The sequence below is a fragment of the Pocillopora verrucosa genome, chromosome 3 (assembly GCF_036669915.1).
Source record: "Pocillopora verrucosa isolate sample1 chromosome 3, ASM3666991v2, whole genome shotgun sequence".
Lineage (NCBI taxonomy): Eukaryota > Metazoa > Cnidaria > Anthozoa > Scleractinia > Pocilloporidae > Pocillopora > Pocillopora verrucosa.
The window spans coordinates 24,132,710-24,155,003 of record NC_089314.1 but is presented as its reverse complement, the minus strand read 5'-3'; the positions used below and the strand labels follow the sequence as shown (position 1 = coordinate 24,155,003).

Here is a 22,294-nt window from a genome sequence, read left to right as displayed (position 1 = left end):
AAGAAATCCGTCTAGCGAAATCCGTCAGAGTGGGAAGTCAATAACTGTCATCCAACTTAAATCAAAATATTTTAATCGACACCTACGCTTAATTTGGTGGCAGACATTCTAGATCAACTATGGCCGGACTATTGAAGCGTCGAAGTCAAACATTCGTGTCGTATTAATATTAATTATATAAAACATCTGGACATATGCTCTGAAACAAACGTCAAGTATACTCAAGATAAGAAGGACGAGGTAGAAGAGCAGTGCATAAAATCCAGCGATAAATTGAGACGCATTAATTGTTTTGTTTACATCATTTGGGGTAATATTCAGCTTGTGAAATTGTTGACTTGAACTAGATTTAACGAATGAAGGCCTTTCTTAGGAACACAGCGAGCGGTAACTGTGGTAAACCCATTGCTCACCTTGTGTGACGCTACAGCTAACGGGTTCGTGGAAGAAATCTGCATAAATTAATTTCTAGGAATCTAGAAATATCTCTCAACAAATCAGTATCGAAATGTTTTTTCTTCTTTTTCCTTGAGATGATTCAGCATTAAGCTAGAAAGTGACTAATGAAAATCCTGGTTTTGCAGCTGTTTTCCTTGTTTAAGTCGCTGTTATGCAGGTTAGAGACTTTCTTCTCTACAGTTATATTCCAGCACTGCATGCATTTGCCATACTTAGTACTCTTCTTATAACCGTGACACGCCAAATCTAAATCCTTACCGCCATTGCATAAATCGTGGAAAACGGATTTGGAGAAACCATTTGCAAAGCAGCTATGCTATTTTTTTACCTTTATTTTGTAATGTTGTTAAACGGAGTTTACAATTATTTACTTACGCATTTACTTATACATTAATATACATAGTAGTTAGAGTGTTTGTCAGCTTTTTCATTATATATTCATGAACAATGCACCCATGTAACCAAAATGTGTGCGAGCTCAACCACGTTTGACAATCTCTGCTTGTATAATAACAAAATGCAAAACCATATGAATCAGAAATCCAAGGTACATCGGTGGACCAGCTGTAAACAGGAGATCCAGACTTGTATCATGGATTTCCTCTCTATAAAGAAAGACGAATTTTGTTTACACCTCATTAAAGCTTTTACGCACTTTTTAATTCATCCTTGAGAAACCTGGAAGACTAACGAGCACATGAGCAGTAACCTGCTCTATGTTATATTATGTACAAATCGAATATTTATGAATGTTATAATTACGACGAAGTGGCGAAAAAAGTGATAATGGCGACAGAGATGATAGAGAGGCTGGGATGGACTCAATGGTGATGCCAGAGATATTTGGGATGGTTAAGGTTTTGGCAATGTTGAATTCCAAGGTGATAACCATGACTGCGGAGTTGGAGGCAACTGCAACTGTATAAGTAGGGGTATAATGTATTGCTGGTGGCAACAGTTTAGGAATGATGATAACATTGATTAAGTTGGTGGTAACGGTGATGTCGTTTGTAACAGTCATGGTACCGATGGGAATGGTGACAATAATAGCAATGATGGTGCTGACGGTAAAGATGCTCGGAAAGTTGATAGTGGCATAGTGGTATTGGTGTCAATGGTGCTGCAAGTGCTAATGGTAATAATTTTACTTGTGTTCCTGATAATTATTGTGTTCCTGATAATTACTGTTGTGCTGACAGCAGTGGAGGAGATACTGTGTGGCGGTATTGATGATGGGTATAAGAATGGTAACTGGTCAACGGAATGGTATAAGTGATGGTGATTTATTAATGGACATTCCGGATTGGAATTCTGAGTGCAAGTGGAGAAAAGCGTGTGTATAACTGATGGAAATACAGTTGTCGGGCGTGGAATCAGGAGGGAAGTGATGGAGATACACTGAGCAATTAATTGGATGGAAAGGAGAAGAAGAATGGAGGAAAGTATCGATAAAAAGAAAAAGGCCTCATATGTCATCGACTTGAAAATTGCTGAACAGGATAAAGTAACGCAAACAATTACAACCGATGTTCAAAATGGTACTACTTATTAAAATGATTTTGCGACAATATGTATCTGCCTACTCATACATAGGGAATCATACTAAATAAATACTAAGTTACAAACCTGAGTCTCCTGTCCACCGGTCCTACAAACTGATCGATTAAACTCTCTGCAAAAGCTCCAAATATTGCTAATATCATAGCAGGCACTAAAAAATGATTTCTAATCATTTCCGAATTTCTACGTGCCAAGGATTGCACTTTAACTTTCAGAAAAAGACCCATCAGAAACATTGTGGAAATGCTGCGAGCAATATACTTCGTTGCGACCCAGGCAAAGTATTGGGAGACGTCGCCATTTTCGGTAGCTGCCCAATAAGCAGAGATTGGTGCTTTGGCTATCCAACAGGTGAGTCCCACAGCACCCAAAAAACATACCTGCAACAGATAGGAGAAGAAGAATTCGAGAACAGAATCTTTGAGTTGTTTCCTTCTTTTCATTTTTACCCTTTGGGAAAGACAGTCACGCAATAATTCTCACCTCAATTTATAGCAGATCATAGCGTATACAGCGTCACTTTGTTCGAGAGATTTCTCGATAGCACTGTGATGATCCGGCCTCTCTATACACCTTTTAAGATAGGAAACTTATACTAAACAACTAGACTCACAGTTTATACTCTGAGGTCTAAGTTAGCACAGTGATTAAATGACGTTAAGCTGCACAGCCAACATAAATGGGAACCTACCATGTTTTGGACTCCAGATGATTCCGGATGCCTTTCCCTATCACCAGTTAAATCATTGCTTGATAAAAAGACTGCTCCACAACCAACAATGGTAAAATTGATTATAATGGCAAACACATGGACCCATGGAGGGATATTAAGGTTCTTAACATAATACAGTGCTGTGCAGATTGGTGCAGACAGACTCAAGAAGCCAAAAATAAATCCTGCAGCTCTATATTGTTCTTTTTTCAAGGTCATGTTTCTATTAGGTGTGTCGTTTACTTCGTCGTAATTGTCCGCCATTTCGTCCTCTAATGAATGCTCAAGGAACAGAAGTGAGCATAGAAGGCGGTAATCTATTATCAAGGCCTTGTAAAATACTGTAAGGATATCGAACCAAGCATTGTAAGACAGGTTAGTGTGACTTAACTTGATATCGGTGTCTTCGTTTACTTGGGAGTCTACCCATTCGATGAAATTAAAGAACGCCAGGGTCTTCAAATAAAACTTAGCATTTTCTTTGTACCTTGGACAGATTGTCCTATATCTTAACAACAAAATATATACAATTGCTTGGACAACCTTCTGGACAAGAAACGTTGTCTTGTCTGCGACAACAAGAGCCCAAGACTTTGGAGGAAGTGGTTCCGGATCGCTTTTGTTCTTTGAAGCACTAGCTGCAGCAAGGAGAAATATCTCGACGATGATCAAAGGGATGGATATTACTCCGACAACAAGTCCCATTGAGGGTTGCTGTCTCGCTAAGGTAGTTTGATTGGCCACTTCTTCAGGTTTGGAGAAGAAGAACACCGCTCCAGCCAAAACAAAGACGATTCCAACGAGAAAAGCCGTGGGCAGGCGAAAGTATACTCTCACCTCTAAGTTGTCCGAATTGCAGAGCACGTTTACACAGGCTAGCATCGTCCCTATTAAAAAGAGGAGAGAGGTGGCTCGAGATGAAAACATCTTGACACATGCTCTGAAACAAACGCCAAGTATACTAAAGATGAGAAGGACGAGGTAGAAGAGCAGTGCATAAAATCCAGCGATGAATTGAGACGCAGTTACTGTTTTGTTTACATCACTTGAGGTATCATTCGTGTTAAATTCGGCATTCCATTCGCCGGACTGTGGGTTTCCGTTCCCAAGATCGAAATCCATGTTGACTTGAGCGAGATTTAACAAATGATGGCCTTTCATAGGAACACAGCGACCGACAACTGTGATAAACCTATTGCTCGCCTTGTGTGACGCTACAGCGAACGGGTTCGAGGAAGAAATCTGCATAAATTTATTTCTAGAAATATCTCTCGACAAATTAATGACAAAATTTTGTTTTTTTCTTTTTCCTTGAGATGATTCATTGTTAAGCTAGAAAGTGAAAAATCCTGGTTTTGCAATTGTTTTCCCTGGTTAAGTCGTTGTTGTGTATGTTAGAGATTTTCTTTTCTAAAGTCACTGAGTCATGCAGCTCAATACCTTTAGCTCTTGACAATGTCATTGACGTCAAAGTGACAAGACTTCCTCCTTTTCTAGGAATAGTATTACGTCACAGATATGTTCAATTAGAAGAAAATGCATACAACACGATAAAAAATGTTAATGAAGAAATGAAATAGCCTTTAGGATTTGGAATAAGTTATCATTTTAAGACGGACTTCGGTGTTATCCTTCGCCCGCACTCTGATTATTATTTAAATGTTTTTAATGAGATAAACGGTCAAAGCGTTTGGAAATGTGACGCCCGAAAAGCTCAGTTTCGGCTGCTACAGCAGTGAATAACAAAATGTGTGTGAGTCCGTCGAAAATACTTCCGGAAAAAATCTATGGCGTCAGTAAGGTTAGCCCTTTAAATTACTAAACGCATATCCACCATTTTCTGTTTAATTTTCTTTCACAGAATTGTTGTGGCCCTTCATTGACTCCGCTGAGGCAAAAAATAGTTCCCGTTTCAAAGGACAATTTCAGTCAGCATTTATATCATCATGAATGTTGGTTGAAGAGGCGATGAAGGAGCACTTGCTCATATTATTGAGCCTACGTTTTTGAGGAAGGAACATCGAGGAAGCTTGTAACGTTGACAAACGCAAGGATCTTCATCTCTACGAGTAAACCAGATAACTGAGGCGCTCTTCGGAGGTCTAGTTACACGGAACCTTGAAAGTCACCAACATACATATCTGTTGAGGTGATTCAATTTTTTGACAAAACAGGTCACAAGTATACCAGGCGATGGAATGAATTCGATCGCTCATCGTCACGCCCGTCCAGAAAAGGTAATATTGTACATAGTGCTTAAAAACCACTGAAATAGGGAAATTTTCTTTAATCCACAAGGGAGCAGTCATGACGCACAATCTCCCTTACGATATTGGACGCCATCAATGAATGGAGCTGTTAACAAAAATTGTTCATTATTTATCACATCATCTAAGTAAAGGTGCTGTTAGGTAATTGTTATCAATTGAGATGTTTATTACGTTTATGGAATAAATCCCCTTAGTATGATCTGAGTAAGAGCAAGAGAAAATTGTGTCCCATAATTTCTCTCTCGGTAAGAGGTATCATTGCATACACCTTTTGTGACAACCTTAGAATAGAAATATCCCTGCTAATATCCCCCTAAAAGCTTTATTGAGCTTACTGGATCTCAGGCCTTATGTGGTATTATCTCTTTTATCATCAAAAAGAACATCTGTGATGTGCCATAAAATGCGAATGAAACATATTCAATGCTTCAGTAAAAGGTTCAAACATTTTAGAAGCCAGAAACCAGTAGAACAGATAATTGGTGAGTAACTTGGTTGATCGTATGACTTAACTCCTGCTCAGCAGACAAAAGGCCATTCCTCTTGGACTTTGACCAGCGTCGAATTGCTCGCAATCTGAAGAAGTCGCAAATGTAAACCAAACTGTTGGGGATTGCTCTTCAAGTGCAGCGATTTCTGCATTGGAATACTGAATCCATCATGAAGTAGCTTAGATCCCACGCTGAGTTCCATTCCTTCCTACTGATGATAGAAAGCGCTTCTCTTAAAGGATATAGATGGTTGATCTTCCGACCGGCAAACGAATTCAGCCACGGCCTTATATCCAACGTTTGTGTGGATACAAACGAAAAAGAGTAGAATTGCATGCTTGGTAGATTTATTTGTGGCGTCTATAAAGGCTAGTTCGCTATCGTATCTTTCAGGCATTCGTTGTTGTCGTCGCTCGTGATGTATAGGTAGTTTTCTCTTGAAGAAACGTTGCGTGACGCCTGCGAAACAGACTAGGTCTAGTAGTCCTCCGCCGAGAACAACTTACAAGAAGTCTGGAGCTAATGGACGTCGACTTCCCTTGATTCAATTCGACCGTGACCTATGTGTGACGCGAAGGTTCATGTTTTTGTTTATCTGTGGAATTCTGCATCGTCTTTGGAGAACAATATTTGATCCCGACAGACTTCAATCTCGCGAGGGTGAAAACTAAAGGACATCGTCTTTGAGGTAGGTATAGAACGACATTTCGAGGTATTTCCAAAGTCGGTTCGGTTGGTTCGCGTGACTTCTCGCCCAAGGCATTTCGTCAATTATCGGTGTGATCATAGTTTGACGAGTTGCCCGATTTCTACACATTTTTACGAGCTCCCGATCAAAGAAATGAAGGAGGTGTAACACGGAAACAGAAGAGACAGTTGCTTGACATCAAGTTACTTGAAAATCGGCGAAAAATTATGTTAAACTTCCGGGGGTCACCGGGAACAGGTATGTTTGAGAGCTAAACATGGCCAAATAACCAAAGGAGTTTGTAAACTTACCGTAGTGGTTCACGCATGGGAAATATCTCGCACCCACTTGCTTAACACACCAGAAATACATGGATGTAAATACTAGATCGTTTCCAAAAGCTGTCAATGGAGACAAATTTCCTAGATGTTGTCTTTTTGTTTTAGAACATGGTGATCCAGTTATACTAATATTTGGGAGATTGAGAAATTTCATAGGGAACCTCAGAGATTAAAACTCTAACTGACCTGGAACTCCCAAATGAACTTGGGAAGTTGGAATGTTCGAATCAGTTATTTAACAAACCCCACATACCCTCTTAGCAATGGCCGCCATCTTTCAGTTTCAAATCTCTTGATCATGGACCTCATTCCTTTGCAACCAACCTACTGGACCTAAGTGGCAGCAAATTTGGGTCTACCAGTATGTTCTCGGGGGAGGCAATAGGTTTTAATATCTAAATTCATGCTATTATTTATTGTTAATAGATGGCTAAAAAGGGATCTGCTTCTCCACCTCCTGGTTTTGATAAGGTGGAAGAAGATACATGGGAAGCTGTAAAGACTCCCCAGCGGAAAAAACCTGTGAATGGTCATACAGGTGTTTTTGCATATCACTTTGATGACTGCATGTGTGGAATGGCTGGCTGGCCTTGTTGTAGGGATGGCAGCATATGGAGCTGTTGTGGAGAGACTGACAAGTACTGCCGCTGCACAAAGAAAAATTATAAAGCTGCTACAAACACGCAGGAAAAGAAAAATTAACTGAATCATTCCCAGGGCCTGGATTTCAAAAATAAGAAAAACTGCTATTCATTTTTTCTCTACAGTCTCCTTTCCGAGAAGAAAGCATTGCCCATCACCCCAAGGAACAGCTTTAGAGGATACAACCAAGGGGTAAACGGCATTACTTGAGTGGCCCTGACAATGAAGTCAGAGGGATGAGCTATTATGGCCTTTCACAGTGTTTACATTTTACAACTTCTCTTCACAGTTAAAATCAATACATTACAAATAATGATAGTTGACTGTGTCGGCTGGAATGTCTTTAGTTGATGTAACACCAAATTCTCTACCACTGTTACAAAGAAATCTGTAGCTTTTAGAGGGGAGAATTAATTCTCAGATCTCAGGTGTTAACGAATCCATTCTCAGGAATAACCGACTGAAGGGTAATTTCCCCTTATAATCAATACATTTTCAATCAGAAAGGTGACAAGATGAAAGAAGGATATCAACTAGCAGATTTTTTTTATTTAACACCAAATTCTCATAGCTAAAATTGTAAGATATGTATAGCGTGACAGTATGGAAAATTAATATTTAGATCTTGGGAGTGAAACACACTGACAGCGAAGACTAACAAAAGTGCTACCATGGAGTAGAGTCAGCCGTCATTATTAACAGTAACACTCTTCCTCCTAATTATTTCCTTGTAAAAGATCTCCAGTTATCATCCATCAATGTTTCAGGAAGCATGGAGTCCACAAATAGCTTTCCATTAAGGTGATCAACCTCGTGTTGAATCAATCTCGCAGGCCATCCATTAATCCTCCACATGACCGGCCGAGCTTCTCTATCAAGTGCAGAAACTTCGATTTCTTTTGCTCGAGGAACGAGAGCTGAATAGCCTTTGAAGCTAACACAGTTCTCGCGTAATGTTACTGAAGTAGAATCAATTATTTTGTACTTAGGGTTGATTAGAACTGTGGGAGGAATCTTCACAATTCCAAAAGTTTTGATGTCTTGATCGGTTACTTCTGCTTCCTTTAACTCTTTGATTTGCTTAGCGGTTTTCTCAAGAGCAATCACTCGAAGTCTTACTCCAATCTGTGGTGCAGAGATAGAAGAAACGTTAGCTTTTCTCATAACTTTGAACATTCGCTCTATCATCTGCTTGAACTCGGGAGAACGAATAGTTGTGATGTCCACGTTCTCTGCCTGTTGTCGAAGGGTAGGATCGCCGATTTGTCGAGCTTGTAGGCTGTCTAGTTTGAGGAATTTTCTGATCGAGTTAGGAACCCATTTTGAAACTTTTCGAGCTTTGATGAGATGTTGAACGTAAAAAGATCCTACCAGAGAAAGTTTTGTGGGAGAAAGAACCATAACTTCGTGATAAATGCATCAATGAAAGTTGCAAGGGCTTTCTTTAAGTCAGCGGTTTTACTTTGCCCTCGTAATGTATGTTATGTATGAGTATATACAATGTACTCCTATGATCTAAGTGGGCCTATAACTCTCTTTTTTTCTCCTTAATTTTTTTCAAAATGGAACTATGGTGTGGGTGGTCTGGTTGAAGCGTGATTTGGGAATAACTATTTTAAGGGACCGGGGAACAGTACATATCAAGGTGAGCAATCATAATTGAGTGATTCCAACACCTTTTATGAGTAAGAGATAAACAGCCTTACACTTCAACTGTTATGAATGAAAAATATGAGCAAATTAAATGAAGTTACTTTGAACTTGAGAGTTGCTACCTATCTTGGAAACTCCATGGAAGCCATTTGGGGGGTGGACAACCTTTTGATTGACAGAACCACCAAAACATCTTTTTTCCACCCATTTGCAGAGGAGGGTGTGATCAATGATACATTTTAGTTTGGTGTGAAGGACACCAGTTTCTCTCCAGTGAAGTGAACAATAATTCTTTGCAAAAAGGAGGGGGATTTTTCATTTGTTGCAAAAGCACTGAACAATTGCATAACAATAATTCAACAAGGTCTTCTCCCTCAGGAGACCACCTCCAGTTAACTAGTACTGAAGCGATAAAATCCACCAGGTTGCTCCTTCTCCTAAGCAGAGGGGCTTCAAAACATGTGAGAAAGAAAAGCTGGAAAACAGATACTTGAATGATAAATCATGGACAATGAATGACAGAAAACAAAAACTGTGTTAAGAAATGGCTACATGACAGTGAAACCCCTAATTTGTTTTTAAAATGTATTTAGTTGGATATCTCCTAAAACTTTTAAAAAAGGGTTGGGGAAGAACTGAAAAATATGCTCAAATGGGGACAGTCTTCCATGTTGCACATATGGGTAATGCATCTTGGATGGTTTTGTTGTTACACCCATGATACATCTGGTGTTGATTTCAGGCACCTTTTGTACCTTGTAAACTACTGCCTTCACAAACAGGAATACAAGAAAAAGTACAGTTTCATAATTTACAGTTGTTGATGGATGTGCTGAAGCATAATTGACGTATAAGTTCTCAGAAGTTTTGCCAAGTTGTTTTGTATAAACCTATGAGTTACCATTGAGTTCTGCATAAAGATGAAAACTCTACCCTTCACAGGTGCTGGTTCCTACTCCCATGGGTCTTACACAACCCACAGTCATAAATCAAACAGCTGTAAATGAGCTCTAAAATATGCTCTGGTATGAACTGCAAAACCAGCAAGAGCCCCAACACACATATCCCTCCCTGTTTCTAATGATTTTGCCCCTAGTACTGCAGTGCCCATGAGGGCATGCTAACTGCAACTGCGATATTTTTTTGCTTGTCATTGGAAACTGAGCACAGAGAGAATCACATGGAATAGCTCCCTGCTGATGAGAGAAGACTACAGCACATAACCACTCAAATGCAACACATGAACATGCTTCCTTTAATTCATAGTCTGTGTGACACAATGTCAGAGGAAAACAAATCAGAAGGGGATTGAATCTACTATGTTGTGTATAAGCACAACTCCATCAGGTGATATTCTGCTGAACCCTGGTCTAGTAAGGGGGGGGAGGGCATACTCACATTGCTCTTTACATACTTTTACATACTTATGTCCTGATATCTGTATTATTTCTTGGTGTAATTTCTCCAATCGTTCTTTTGAAACGATTTATAAAGCATGGAGTCAATAAAGAGATTTCCATTTAAGTGATCAACCTCGTGCTGTATGATTCTCGCTGGCCATCCCCTAGTTCTCCACGTGACTGGTCGAGCTTCTGTATCAAGCGCAGAAACTTCGATCTCTTTGGCCCGAGGAACAACCGCTGAATAACCTTCAACACTTAAACACCCCTCACGGAACGCAAGCAGAGTTTGGTCGATTGTTTTGTACTCAGGGTTGATAAAAACTTTCGGTGGGACTAAAGCAATCCCAAGACGTTTTAGTTCTTTGTCCGTTGCTCCTTTGTCTTTTAACATTTTGATGTGTTTTCCAGTAAACTCGACCACGATTACGCGAAGTCCAACTCCAATCTGTGGCGCAGCGATGCCAAAACCTTCTGCCTTTCTCATGACCCTGAACATTCGCTCAATCATTTGTTTGAATTCGGGAGAATGTATAGTTGTGATGTCCACTGTCTCTGCTTCCTCGCGTAATATTGGATCGCCTATTTGTCGCGCTTGCAGGCTGTCAATATTTAGGAGTGTTCTGATCGAGCTAGGAATCCACTTTGAAACTTGGCGAGCTTTGGGAAGAATATATGCACGAGAACCACATAACTTAGGTAATTTTAAGGGAGAGAGGGCCATATTTTGGAGACAAAGTCAACGAACTTTTCCTCTCCTCATTGTCAGCGGTTTCTTCCTGAGCAGGAACACTAATTGGACACAGGTAAGGACAGGGTTGCGGAGAAGTTTCTTTTAGGGCCTGTTAATACTGAACTGAGCCGGTTCCTCAAATTCCCCCACTAAATCTTGTTTAAAACAGTACTTCCTATTTAATTAAGTAAAACTGGTGAAGATGTCTTCAAAATGTCTATAATTGAGGGGTGAAAAATGGTGGCAAGGTAGGTCAAAGGAAACCACTGAACCTCCCTCCCTAGAGGAATGATAATATTTGCAAGCTGCGCTCCTCCCCTACACAGATCTATTGTGATTTGTTGATGCTCCTCGATGGGATCAAAACATGGCGACACATCCTTCGACATTTTACGCGCTAAGTGACGTTAAGCTACCTGAGAGAGTTGTCCTCTGGGACGAGACTGAGGTGGCTAAAAAGCAGATAGAACAAGTCGGTGCATCTGCTTGTGGAGCTACAGCAGTTTTAAATGTTCTGGTAAAGTAGTTTAATTGTGCATCTGTAGAGTATGTTTAATATGCGAATACCAGTGTATGTGAGAGCACCTAGTTGCCTAGCATGTAGACCAGACATGCCTCGCTAGTAAAGTCATTTTGTTGGATTTCAAAGTTGGCATTTGCTAAAACTGAGCCTTTGAAAATAATAGTACCCTTTTTACCCTCAATCAAAATAAGGGCACCTGCGTGCGTGACCTTAACGATGAAACGAAAAAAACGCCTTGTCGCTCTCTTCAGATTGTTTTCGGCCAGAAAGGACAATGCCAATCATTGCACTTCAGTTGAAAAATTGTACAAATATATGTTACAATAAATGGCAACAATATGTATCTGTTATTTCTCAATCAAATCGTCTGCCATTTCATAGGAGATCGTGTTTCAGCCGAGTTGCATCGGAGAAGCGATCGAGAGAAAAAAATGGTGCCCTATACTTCAGGTTAACTTTTCAAAATGTAAAGTACAAAATCACCTGCTGCACGGGAAATTAGCTGGGCTAAAAAACTGTAAAAATAGGGTAATAACTGAATGATGCCACTCCTAACGCCTTACACCTTGCTTCTAGAAATTGCTTGGAAGATCTGCATCAGTGGATGAGGCAAATAATGCAGTAAAAACCAAGCTAAGAGATCTTGAAGCTCCTTTACCACAATATCTTTCATCTCGTAGTGTTGCGGGAACAACACATATAGATCTCATCGAGGGCCTAGGAAAACTAACCTGTGGAGAAATTGTTGGGCAGTTCTTTCACACGTACCCTGAACGTGACTTTGACTTAGAAAATTGGCTGAAATATTGGCTCGTACATGGTGCCATACCTGTAGCAACCTTAAATTGTCAAAAGGTTCCTTTGACTGATGGAACAATACCAGATGCTTGGCATCATCAAGTTATTTGTGGTGTGAGCAGCAATGGGGTTCATCTTACTAATCCAGAGGCAGTGTGCCCCTTTAATGAAATATCTAAACAGCTTTGCAGTGAATCCGTTCTTCTCATTCGCCGGCATGACATCATACGGCGATGGAGTAACAATATTGACTATTCTTCTTGGAACTCTGATGGAATAAATCAAAGGTGGATTGAATTGAAAGTCCAAGAGCAGATTAATCGCATGGTAAAAGAAGAAACACTTCTTCTACTTCATGGAAGTGAAATTAAACACAGAGAGCTGTTAACAACACACATCACTATTCCTGCTGCATACAAATCAGGGATTACTCTGTTTGCTCTAAGGGATTCTAGGACACATGGACTTTTAGAAAACAGCACTGAACTTCCTATTAAGCTTATCAATCAGAGAAAAGATATTGAAGAACAATACTCTGGAGGGCAGATAAATCTGAGCATCAATGTATAATGTAAGATGGAAACTAAATATTAGGAAAAAAGACAAACACCAATGTGGGGTGTGACTGTAGACTGTTGCTAGAGTGTTAACAAGAAAAAATATATAAACAAAGACATTAATGATAATAAAATAATGACAGAAGTTGTGGACCATAGCACAATTTGAAGCTGTTGATAAATGCTGGTAGTTTTTGTCAATGTACTCATTTATTATCATTATTATTCAGTAAAGGTAATATTTATTACCAAAGCTGTTGATGCAGAAGTTAAAATTTTTAAATAACATGCTCTGCTGAAGTACAAATTAGAAATTAATTTAAATATTGGTGATTTGATAAAGGCATTTAAAGTTTGTGATTTAAAATGTTGATTTTAAGATAGCAAACTGCTGCTTAAATTAATCAAGTAGCATTAAAATTAATTAACGTTGTATTATAATTTACTACCTCTTTCCGGCGTACTAACTTTGGAATGTGGGATGCACATCTTTGCTGCAATAATTTCTTTTTTTTCACAATTTCCTGGGGGAGTATGCCCCACAATGGCACCTTCAATTACTCATGTTATGTTGCTGGCAAATAAACTTGGATATTTACAAATGTATATATACATTTTGTGTTGAAGGTCATGCTAGAAAAAAATATATGTCAACATACAGAGAGATTGAAATAAAGATAGTTGCTTTAGAGTTCAACTTGTCAAAGCTGTGACCCCAATTATGTGTGAGCACAGTCTCCTGTTTAAAAAAGCGAGGGATGAGAGGTTAACACATTCTGGAATTGAGTCACCTTGAGCCCTAAATCAAGGGCAGTTATTATCTAGTGAAACCCGAGCTGTCAGAAATTAGCCCAGTCTCGTCCCTTTTTCGTTTTCTTTCTTGCCCTTTCTCTTCTCGGTAATCATTTCTCAACGACAGAGGGAGCCCTGCTTGGACTGTCAATCGCCCTCGTTACTTTGCTAGAATGAGATTTGGCCAGCGGTATTTCTCTTAGTTGTTTTGTATGTTGTTTAGTTTTCGTCAGAAGGCATTTGGATGAAAAGACAACAGAGATGTTGGAGTGGGTCATTATTGCAGCTCTCGCCTGTGTATCGAGCCTTTTTCTCATTGACATTTTGAATACGAAGAAAACTGAAATTAACGGAGCTCATGCTGTGGTAAGATTTGAAACTGTTTCTGCAAATTTCGACGGAAACTCTGGAAACGAGAATGAACAGATCGCAAAAGTTGAATTTATTGTGGTGAATTGTGGTGAGTGTTTTGTCTTCTGTTTGTTTCAGGTTACTGGTGGGTCAAGTGGAATTGGAAAGGCTTTAGCGATAAAACTGGCCAAATGTGGAGCCAACGTGACAATTATCGCTCGAAATATGGTAAGGTTTATGTATTTTTCGTCTTCGATCATAACTTGCGTTCACGTGGTCAATCCATGCTGATCATCATATGACTAGTGTACTCTCAGTTCGCGTCAGTAACGTGGGGTTTCTCATAAGTATATATTATAGAGAGTGACATCGGAAAATAAATAATTGGTTACGTTCCTATCACGATACCAAATGCTACAGGAAATTTAGCTCAGCCCAGACACTGCACCCCTCCTGAGGACCACACCCCATCCGTCTCAAGAACAACTTTTCATTACAGGCTTAGCTGCATTAGTGACAAAACGATTGAGACACCAATTTTTCTGAATTTTGGGTTATTTGTACCTCTCACCCTTTAGATTCTACCCCAGTCACCCTAATTCACAAATGATGTGCTGTCTATCTATCACCAAGAGTGTTTTTTTTCTTTCTAAACATTGAATAGAGCAAGGGCTAACGTATATAAGAGGCAGTTGTTGTGAAAAAAGGATGGATAGATGATTGTTTTTACAACTGTCTTTTTTTCAAGGAAGTATTTATCCTCTTTTGTTGCTTACTGTAGAGGGGGGGGTAGGGTGGGTGAAGGGTGTGTATATTATCTCTCTCTAACATGAAAGAGTGAAAACAAATTTATTGACCCTTTAACCCCTAAGGGTGACTAGCATCTAATTTCTCCTTACAATATCACCACTGAATCCCTCATTAAGGTCAATTAAGAATAAAGAAAATGACCACTAACAAAAGAAGCTCTTGATTGTTAAACAAATTCTCCCTGTCAGCACCCCAGGAAATGTATGGAGAGCAGTATAGAGAATATGCATACTGATGTTAGGGTGGAAAGGGTCAAGGTTACCAACTTGCTATATCCCCTAATACCTCTAAAATGCTAGTTGAGGGTAACTATTTTGGAAATCATCCCTTGTTTCAGGCTAAATTATATTCCAGGAGTTATGATGCATGTCAATGATTAATATCCTGGTGGTGCTCCATCAGTTGCAACTGGATGACAGGAAGAAATTAAGAATTTCCCAGTGGGAGGTGGGGGAGGAAGCCTTGATCTTCCTTGGATCTAAAAGAACTTATGAGGCCCTCAGAGCTACCCAGTTTCTTAGATAAACTACCTCTCTTGGCTATATCCTGTACTTTCTCCAAAATTAATGTGAATGTTTTGTGAACTTGTTTCTCTACTCTAAAATCTTGATTTCTCTGTTACTGATTGATGAGAGTGTAACTATTTATTTTGAATTACTTCCCATTCCAGAGTAGACTAGAGGAAACATTGAAAGAAGTGAAGAAACATCTAGCTCCAGAGAGGAAGGTACAATAATCTTTCCACTTGCTTGAATTAATCTCTAATTTGGAAGACTTGCTTCGTGTGTCAGATGCTGATGAACATATCACTTGAACTTTTTTTAACTGCTTTATTCATGAAAGTCTGTACTCCAATTCAGGTCTTAGCTTTGTCTGTAGATCTTACTACTAATGCAGAAGATGTAGAGAATACTTTAGATCAGGTAGGTGCATCCTCTTTCAGATAAAAGAAAAAAATATAACACTAAAATAAATGACTTTTTTCATAGACTACTTTTCTTTTTTTAAACTACTGGTAGGTTACCTTGACTCTTAGAGACATGGGATACATTTGCATTCTGATATTATTTGTGTCTATTAATAAACACAGAACAGACACTTCCCTTAATCTCTATTTAATATTGAAACAATTCAACAATTGAAATATTTCTATTAAAAAGATGTTGCTGTTATTACTTCAAAATAATGATGATTTGCTTGAAAAGTTGAAGTGATTCAACTGTGGCTGCCCAATAATCATGTTCATCTTAACCCTTTACCCCCTCATATTAGTATCCATATTCTCCATACTATTCACTATACATTCCTAAGGGTGCTAACAAAGAGAATTCTTATAATAATCAGGAGCTGCTTTAGTTGGTGATCATTTCTTCTATTCTCATGACCTTAATGTTTGATTCAAGGGTGATATTGTAAGGAGAAATTAGATGCTAGACACTCTTAGGGGTCATAGGGTGAAATGTGACATTAACATTGCACCAACATTGATCGAATACTTTTTTTGAAAATTATGACATACTGGTCAAAATTTCATCTGTGAAATATATTGAATCTCACGAATTTATTTTTATCTTAGTAATATATAATGGGTTACATAGTGTTTTTGAATAATCTGGTTTTAAAGTAACTGCATCAAATATAACAGCTCCTCTCCTTCATTGGCAAAAAAATCTATTGCAATAATTTTCTAATGCCTGTAATAAGTTGTCAGAAGTATAACTTTTTTTTTCAGACATAGTGTTATATATATTTTAAATAGTTGTGATCAGAGTGCAAGGTAGACATAATGAATTTTCTTGTTTGTTGGTTTGTTTTTGTTTTGCAGGCATCTGAAGCCTTAGGCCCTATAGACATTCTTATCAACTGCGCTGGCTTTGCAGTCTGTGGCTTGTTTGAAGAAACTTCAATTGAGGATTTTAAGGTTGAATTTGAGACTAAAGTTTATCATCAAATTGTTGTCTGAGATGTGATTATCAAAAACAGAAGAAAAGCATTGTTTGACAGCTTTTATTACGAAACCATATCTTACTTTCGGACACACCATTATATGCACACAAAAATTTGCACCACCATTGAATGTCTTTATGAAATTCCAAATTGAGATTAATATGGTGCTTGATGGTTTCCCACAACATTTCCTTCTTTCAATTTGAAGACTTAAAGATGTTAAAACCAGCTAAGGTTTGCTGAATTTCAGCATATATCTAGTAGTTTGAAAAAAAGTATATTTATTTTTTCTACTTTTAGTAATGAATACCTTTGTACACAAGGTAGTAAAAGTAACCTAACTTTCCCCTTATATAATTGGTGTCTCAGTTACAGAGGCAGGAACTTCTTATTCTTTTGCACATTTTCTACAAGGGTTATGACAGTTTATTAAAGAAAAAAAAACAAAACTTAAAAATGTGTAAAATTCTGTAAAATCTTACAGGCAATGATAAACACTAACTATTTGGCTAGTGTGTTCACAAGTCATGCTGTCATAAAAAGGATGAAGCAGCGGAGAAAAGGTCACCTTGTGTTTGTATCGTCAATAGGAGGGCAGGTAAGTAGGGTAGGGTTCTAATTGTGAGTTGTGGCGATTTCATGATGGTCAAATACTTCACAGCTCCCTCTTTGTTGAAAGCTGTCTGGTGCGATTGAGACATTTCTAATTAAAGTAACACCATAACTTGATACTAGCCACTGGCTACAATTATAGACTGAGCTAACTTTATATTAAAATTTAAAAGCTTCTAGTCTAAAATAAATTACTGTCTTTCATTAAGTAATTTTACTCACAGAGATTTGTGTTCACACCTGATCAATGTCTTACTTGGGCTTGACTTCCACCACTCTCTTGTGTCTGGTCTCCTCTTCTCCATGTGGTTTTGGGGGGAAGGAGCGTGGGCTCATGTTCCTGAACAATGGCTGGTAATCGAGCCTATGTCTTACTTTAAAAGGAAGGGAAAATTTGAATCAGGAAATTTGCTTCTTTGTGTGCATGATTATTTGATTTGATTTTGTCTTGGTGTTTTTCAGTTTGGTATATTGGGATTTACAGCTTATTCACCTTCAAAGTTTGCAGTTAGGGGTTTTGCAGAAACATTGTTCATGGAGGTATCTAAATCCTTGGTTCTTTTCACCAAGGCATGCCTCTTGTTAATAACTGTCAATATGAATTAATTATTCTATGATTAATTGCTTATGAAATGGGTATAACTACAGGCATATAACTGTTAGAGGTAAATGCATTTGCCTCCAGGTCATGGAACTCTGGATCATACAAGGGTTGAGTTCCAGACTCTACTATAGTTTTACTGTGATCATGAGCAAGACAGTGTACTCTCACAGGGATAATTTTTCTTTCCTAGAGTATACTAGATGGGTAATGGCAGTTAAACTTGACGAAATACCATTACTTATTTATACATTACTCTAAGTCTCTCAGCTAGTGCTGCTGAAGCAACAGAGCTGAAAAATTTCCTGCAGCGCTTATAGGTCATGTTGGCTTAGTATGTAAAACATGTTTGAGCTGATGTGTGGGAGTTTATTGAAGATTTTGTGTAAATCTTCTGATTTTAGCAATCTGTTTTCCTTTGTGCTGGTTTGATGATGCCCTCAGCTTATGACTCAAAAAAGTTACTTCCTCTCTGTTATTTTTTGCTTTTTTTTTTTGTTTTTTTTTTCCCAAGCTAAAGGGCAGAACATAGATTTTGTAATTGCAGCAGATTGGCACTAGGTAAATCTTGGAGAAATTTAACCTCCCTTCAAACTCTTATATATTTTGGTAGGTGAAGCCTTATGATATTGCTGTCTCTGTGGCTTTTCCACCAGATACAGACACACCAGGATTTGAAAATGAGAATAAAAACAAGGTAAAAAAGCAGAAACTGACCAAAGAGTGTTGATTCAGCATACTTGGGTGCTATAGCCAATATGTCTGGGAGCTTTACTGAATATTTTTGAATATGTTTTCTGTCAATTTTATCATTGATTGAAATGAATTTTTTTTTCATATTAAGGAAACTAAAGGCTATGAATAACTTAACAACATAACCTTCCTATTGCATTTCAGCCTGAAGAAACCCATCTAATAAGTAGCTCAGGAGGTCTTTTTACTCCAGAACAAGTTGCAAGTAACATAGTTGTAGGGATCAAGGTATATAAACATGTTACATGATTGTGGAGGGTAATTCGCTACAGGTCGTTTCCTTTAAAGACCAGACATCTGGGGAATGGAGGATTTTGGGGGGATCACAGGGTTGTCAGGGGCACCGGAAGGGGGATCAGTCGTCGTCGACAGAGTATAAAGGGAGGGGACGGTGGACAATTGAATGTCAATGAGGGGGATCATACGAATATTACAGAGGTTTAGAATGTAACTTTTATTGTGACTCAATCAAAATACTCCGAACCCCTCAGGCGATGAGTAATGATCGTTTCCTTGCTGTTTAGTGAGTTGCAAGACGGTACCACCTTAGCTATATCGTCTTGAATTCTTGCTTATTTATTTTCCCTCTAATACAATCGTAATTGCATTCAAGGTCATTAATTATCCCGTGGGACGGTTAACTTAGTCTTTGCCGCTCTGAAGAGCGGGGTCGCCTAACGCTTTATTGTTAGTATCCTTGCTGTTCTTTGGTCCACTATTAATTCTCGGTGCTTTAAGACGAAAATGGTTAAAATTGCCAAAAACCTGGGGTAGGCGATAAATTATTCCATGGAATTGCTTTAAAGTCTGTCAAGATGTTTTGTCGGTTTATTGTCACATCGAGTGGCAAATCTCAAACAGGTTGTGATATTCATTTTTTTTTGTCATTCAGGACAGACGATTCATGATATCATGTGGCTTTGATGGATACGTAGTGAGCACGTTGACAGCAGGTTTGGCTCCGATCTCATCGTTAATGGAGCTACTAACACAAGTACGTTGCTTCTCTTTAAAGGTGATAGGTGACGTCGCCCCATTGCACGGTCGCCCCTTGTTCCGTAGCCCTCATGGAAAGCTCCGATGTCTCGAAATACGGTTGGGTCGACCCAAACTTGAAGCTGTGTCGCCCCCAACTACTGGCCTCAGTTTATTTAAAGGTTTAATGGTTCTTTTAACGACGGCCCTAGTATCAAAACCTTCAACCAACCATCTCAATGTTGCGACGGAACTTCACTTGAGGGCGACGGAACTGGAAGCGACCGTTCAAGGAGGCGATGTCATCTGCATCCTTTAAAACACCTCTTACAAATAATTACGTTCAGGATGATCAACTCCTTTGGGATATTAGAGTAGGAAAAGAAAATGTATGTTTGTAACTAAAAGCCGTTTTATAACATGGTTAGTCAATTGGTGTAATCTCATTCAACAGCGCGAGCGTACTTCATATTCTCGATGCGCACGATATTGAGCGGTGGGATTTGATTAAGTATGTTGATTTTGATCTTCTTTCTCCTCGCAGGTTATTCTGATGGGACCACTCAGATTTGTGCTGGCATTCTATCTGTATTATTATGATCGTATTGTGTTTAAAGGGATGCAAAAGAGAGAACAAAGCAAAAAGACAGAGTAGAGGCGAGACCTTACCCTGTCACTGGTCAAAGTAAATGCATATTTGAAATACCGGCCGATAGCAGCATACCAGCTCAAGTGAGTGGAGGCGTTTTCCAGGCTGAAGACGCCATGGAACGAGAACTAATAATTTTTTTCGAAAGTCAAAATATTTTCAAGACTGAAATCGTTATAATTGATCGCCAATTTTATTTAAAAGTTTCGATTCGCACCAATAAAGGTACAGGAATTTTAATTGCTTCCTCGGGGCTTTGTTTCTACTGTGTATGACACATCCAAAGTTTCTTGTACTTTGTAAGTTTAAGCGATGAACACGTTGATATTCGAACTTAGACCATTTATTTATGGTAGACTCTCATTGCGTCGTAAAAGGTTAAGCCAGAGGTTCTCTCTGTTGAGTACGATAACGTAGTACTATCTATGTGCACTGTTTTTTATTATACATGCATCGGCCAATGTAGTTACATATTTTGTATACTTATATGTATTCATTCATTTCCTTATGGTTTATTCTTGAACTGTCTAATTTATTTGTACATATATTTGATTATTTATTTATTAACGTATTACAGGAAGATATGTTTTTTTTTCTTTTTCTCCTTTTGGCAACACAATAAGCGAACATAGCAAGCAGACACATTACACCAACGACAAACAAAAGCCTTTCCACTTCAGCACACTGCATGTAGAGCAATCCTAGTCTCCAGCAATTATGTCTGAGAATGATATTCTTAGATGCTGCATACTCGAGCTGAGTCAGACAAAATGAGCTGCTCATTTTATCTGAATTGCGTCGTTTTTCCCGCACGGCCGAGTTTATCTTCATATTTTCAGCTCCTGGATCTTCAAGGATGTAGATCGTGGTGCTAATAAGCATAATTTTAGCATATAAATGCTTTTTATTTCATAGCTTCGCAATGGGAAAGGAAGCCAACCTAGATTTTTAGGGAAAAGGTGGTAAGGGAGTAAGAATGTAAGTCGTTGGGTAGGATCATAAAACATTACAATGATGCGAAATCGAACGGTAATCGAGGATAAACATACTAGTATTGACAATAAATTTAATCTCTTCCCTAAGGGTTAAAATTTTTCATATTCTGCGGTGTCGTCTGCTAGACGTGACCCTCAACCTGAATTCCAGAAATACGTTGATTCTTCCCTCCGTCATTGCATTTTTAACTGTTATCTACAGGTATGTTAAATGCTTTAGCGCAGATAAAGAAAAGACAATTAATTGCGGAGGAGGATGTGGGTCATGCTTGGAGTAATAGACCTTCTTGTATTGGTTATGCTATAACTTAACGTTAAATACTTGTTTTGCAGTTGGACGTTTAATAATATCGATGATAGATACTCCGTAGAGTGTGAAAATTTTGCTCATTAAAGACTCACACTTTGCCATAGCAGTAACAATTCAGCCCCTACCCTTAAACTCCCGAAAATGATTAACATGTAACTACTCTCTACAATATCCATACATTATCCAGCCAGCAGGTAATGAGAATACTCCAACTTATCAGGTAGAATTTGTTGTCTTGATTTCGCTCCAAATTCTCTTAACTTATTTACAAGGAAATGCGCAGCAGCTAGAGGGGGAATTAACGATCAGATCGTGCGAGTCAAAGAGTTAAAACAACTTTTTTTTTGTTAGATACTTTCGTTTTATAGGAGACAACTGAATTTTTTAATCGTTGGTGGTTTTGTGGATGTTGTTCCGTATTTTTGGATTTTGAAACATGAATACTGTCCTAACGTGTATGATGCCAGGGCAATGAACTAATTGTTTATTATTTGGAGATAATCTTTTTGTTTTGTTATTTTTCAACTGCATTTTCCCCGCGCAGCTAAATAATGTTTTCTAATAAAACTTAATACGTGAGAGTATTCAGGAAACCGTCAGTCCTTTGATAATTTTCGTCGATCTCAGTTGATGAATTATGTAAGACATAATTCGAGCTATATCTTCAACGAG

The 22,294-nt window shown here is 38.5% G+C and overlaps 5 protein-coding genes across 5 annotated transcripts; 2 read left to right on the top strand and 3 right to left on the bottom strand.

The window, feature by feature from the left end:
* Nucleotides 1–88: 88 nt before the first annotated feature.
* Nucleotides 89–6,179, bottom strand: LOC131782019 (uncharacterized). Its single transcript, XM_059098728.2, has 3 exons — nucleotides 2,711–6,179; nucleotides 2,086–2,399; nucleotides 89–1,064 (listed from the first exon to the last, which is right to left on the bottom strand). Exons 1-3 carry the CDS (start codon nucleotides 3,977–3,979, stop codon nucleotides 938–940), a joined length of 1,710 nt encoding a protein of 569 aa, XP_058954711.2. The 5' UTR covers nucleotides 3,980–6,179; the 3' UTR covers nucleotides 89–937.
* Nucleotides 6,180–6,948: 769 nt separating this feature from the next.
* LOC131781994 (peptide deformylase, mitochondrial-like) lies at nucleotides 6,949–8,596 on the bottom strand. The gene has a single exon (XM_059098701.2). The coding sequence runs from the start codon at nucleotides 8,562–8,564 to the stop codon at nucleotides 7,884–7,886; it is 681 nt and encodes a 226-aa protein (XP_058954684.1). The 5' UTR covers nucleotides 8,565–8,596; the 3' UTR covers nucleotides 6,949–7,883.
* Nucleotides 8,597–10,051: 1,455 nt separating this feature from the next.
* LOC131781993 (peptide deformylase) lies at nucleotides 10,052–11,002 on the bottom strand. Its single transcript, XM_059098699.2, has one exon. It carries the CDS (start codon nucleotides 10,938–10,940, stop codon nucleotides 10,260–10,262), a length of 681 nt encoding a protein of 226 aa, XP_058954682.2. The 5' UTR covers nucleotides 10,941–11,002; the 3' UTR covers nucleotides 10,052–10,259.
* Nucleotides 11,003–11,231: 229 nt separating this feature from the next.
* LOC131781992 (uncharacterized) lies at nucleotides 11,232–13,559 on the top strand. Its single transcript, XM_059098698.2, has 2 exons — nucleotides 11,232–11,466; nucleotides 12,049–13,559. The coding sequence occupies exons 1-2, from the start codon at nucleotides 11,317–11,319 to the stop codon at nucleotides 12,838–12,840; spliced, it is 942 nt and encodes a 313-aa protein (XP_058954681.1). The 5' UTR covers nucleotides 11,232–11,316; the 3' UTR covers nucleotides 12,841–13,559.
* Nucleotides 13,560–13,859: 300 nt separating this feature from the next.
* Nucleotides 13,860–21,950, top strand: LOC131782009 (3-ketodihydrosphingosine reductase). Its single transcript, XM_059098719.2, has 11 exons — nucleotides 13,860–13,985; nucleotides 14,109–14,198; nucleotides 15,451–15,507; nucleotides 15,641–15,703; nucleotides 16,606–16,701; nucleotides 17,212–17,325; nucleotides 17,802–17,879; nucleotides 18,554–18,637; nucleotides 18,838–18,921; nucleotides 19,586–19,687; nucleotides 20,213–21,950. The coding sequence occupies exons 1-11, from the start codon at nucleotides 13,881–13,883 to the stop codon at nucleotides 20,321–20,323; spliced, it is 984 nt and encodes a 327-aa protein (XP_058954702.2). The 5' UTR covers nucleotides 13,860–13,880; the 3' UTR covers nucleotides 20,324–21,950.
* Nucleotides 21,951–22,294: the final 344 nt, after the last annotated feature.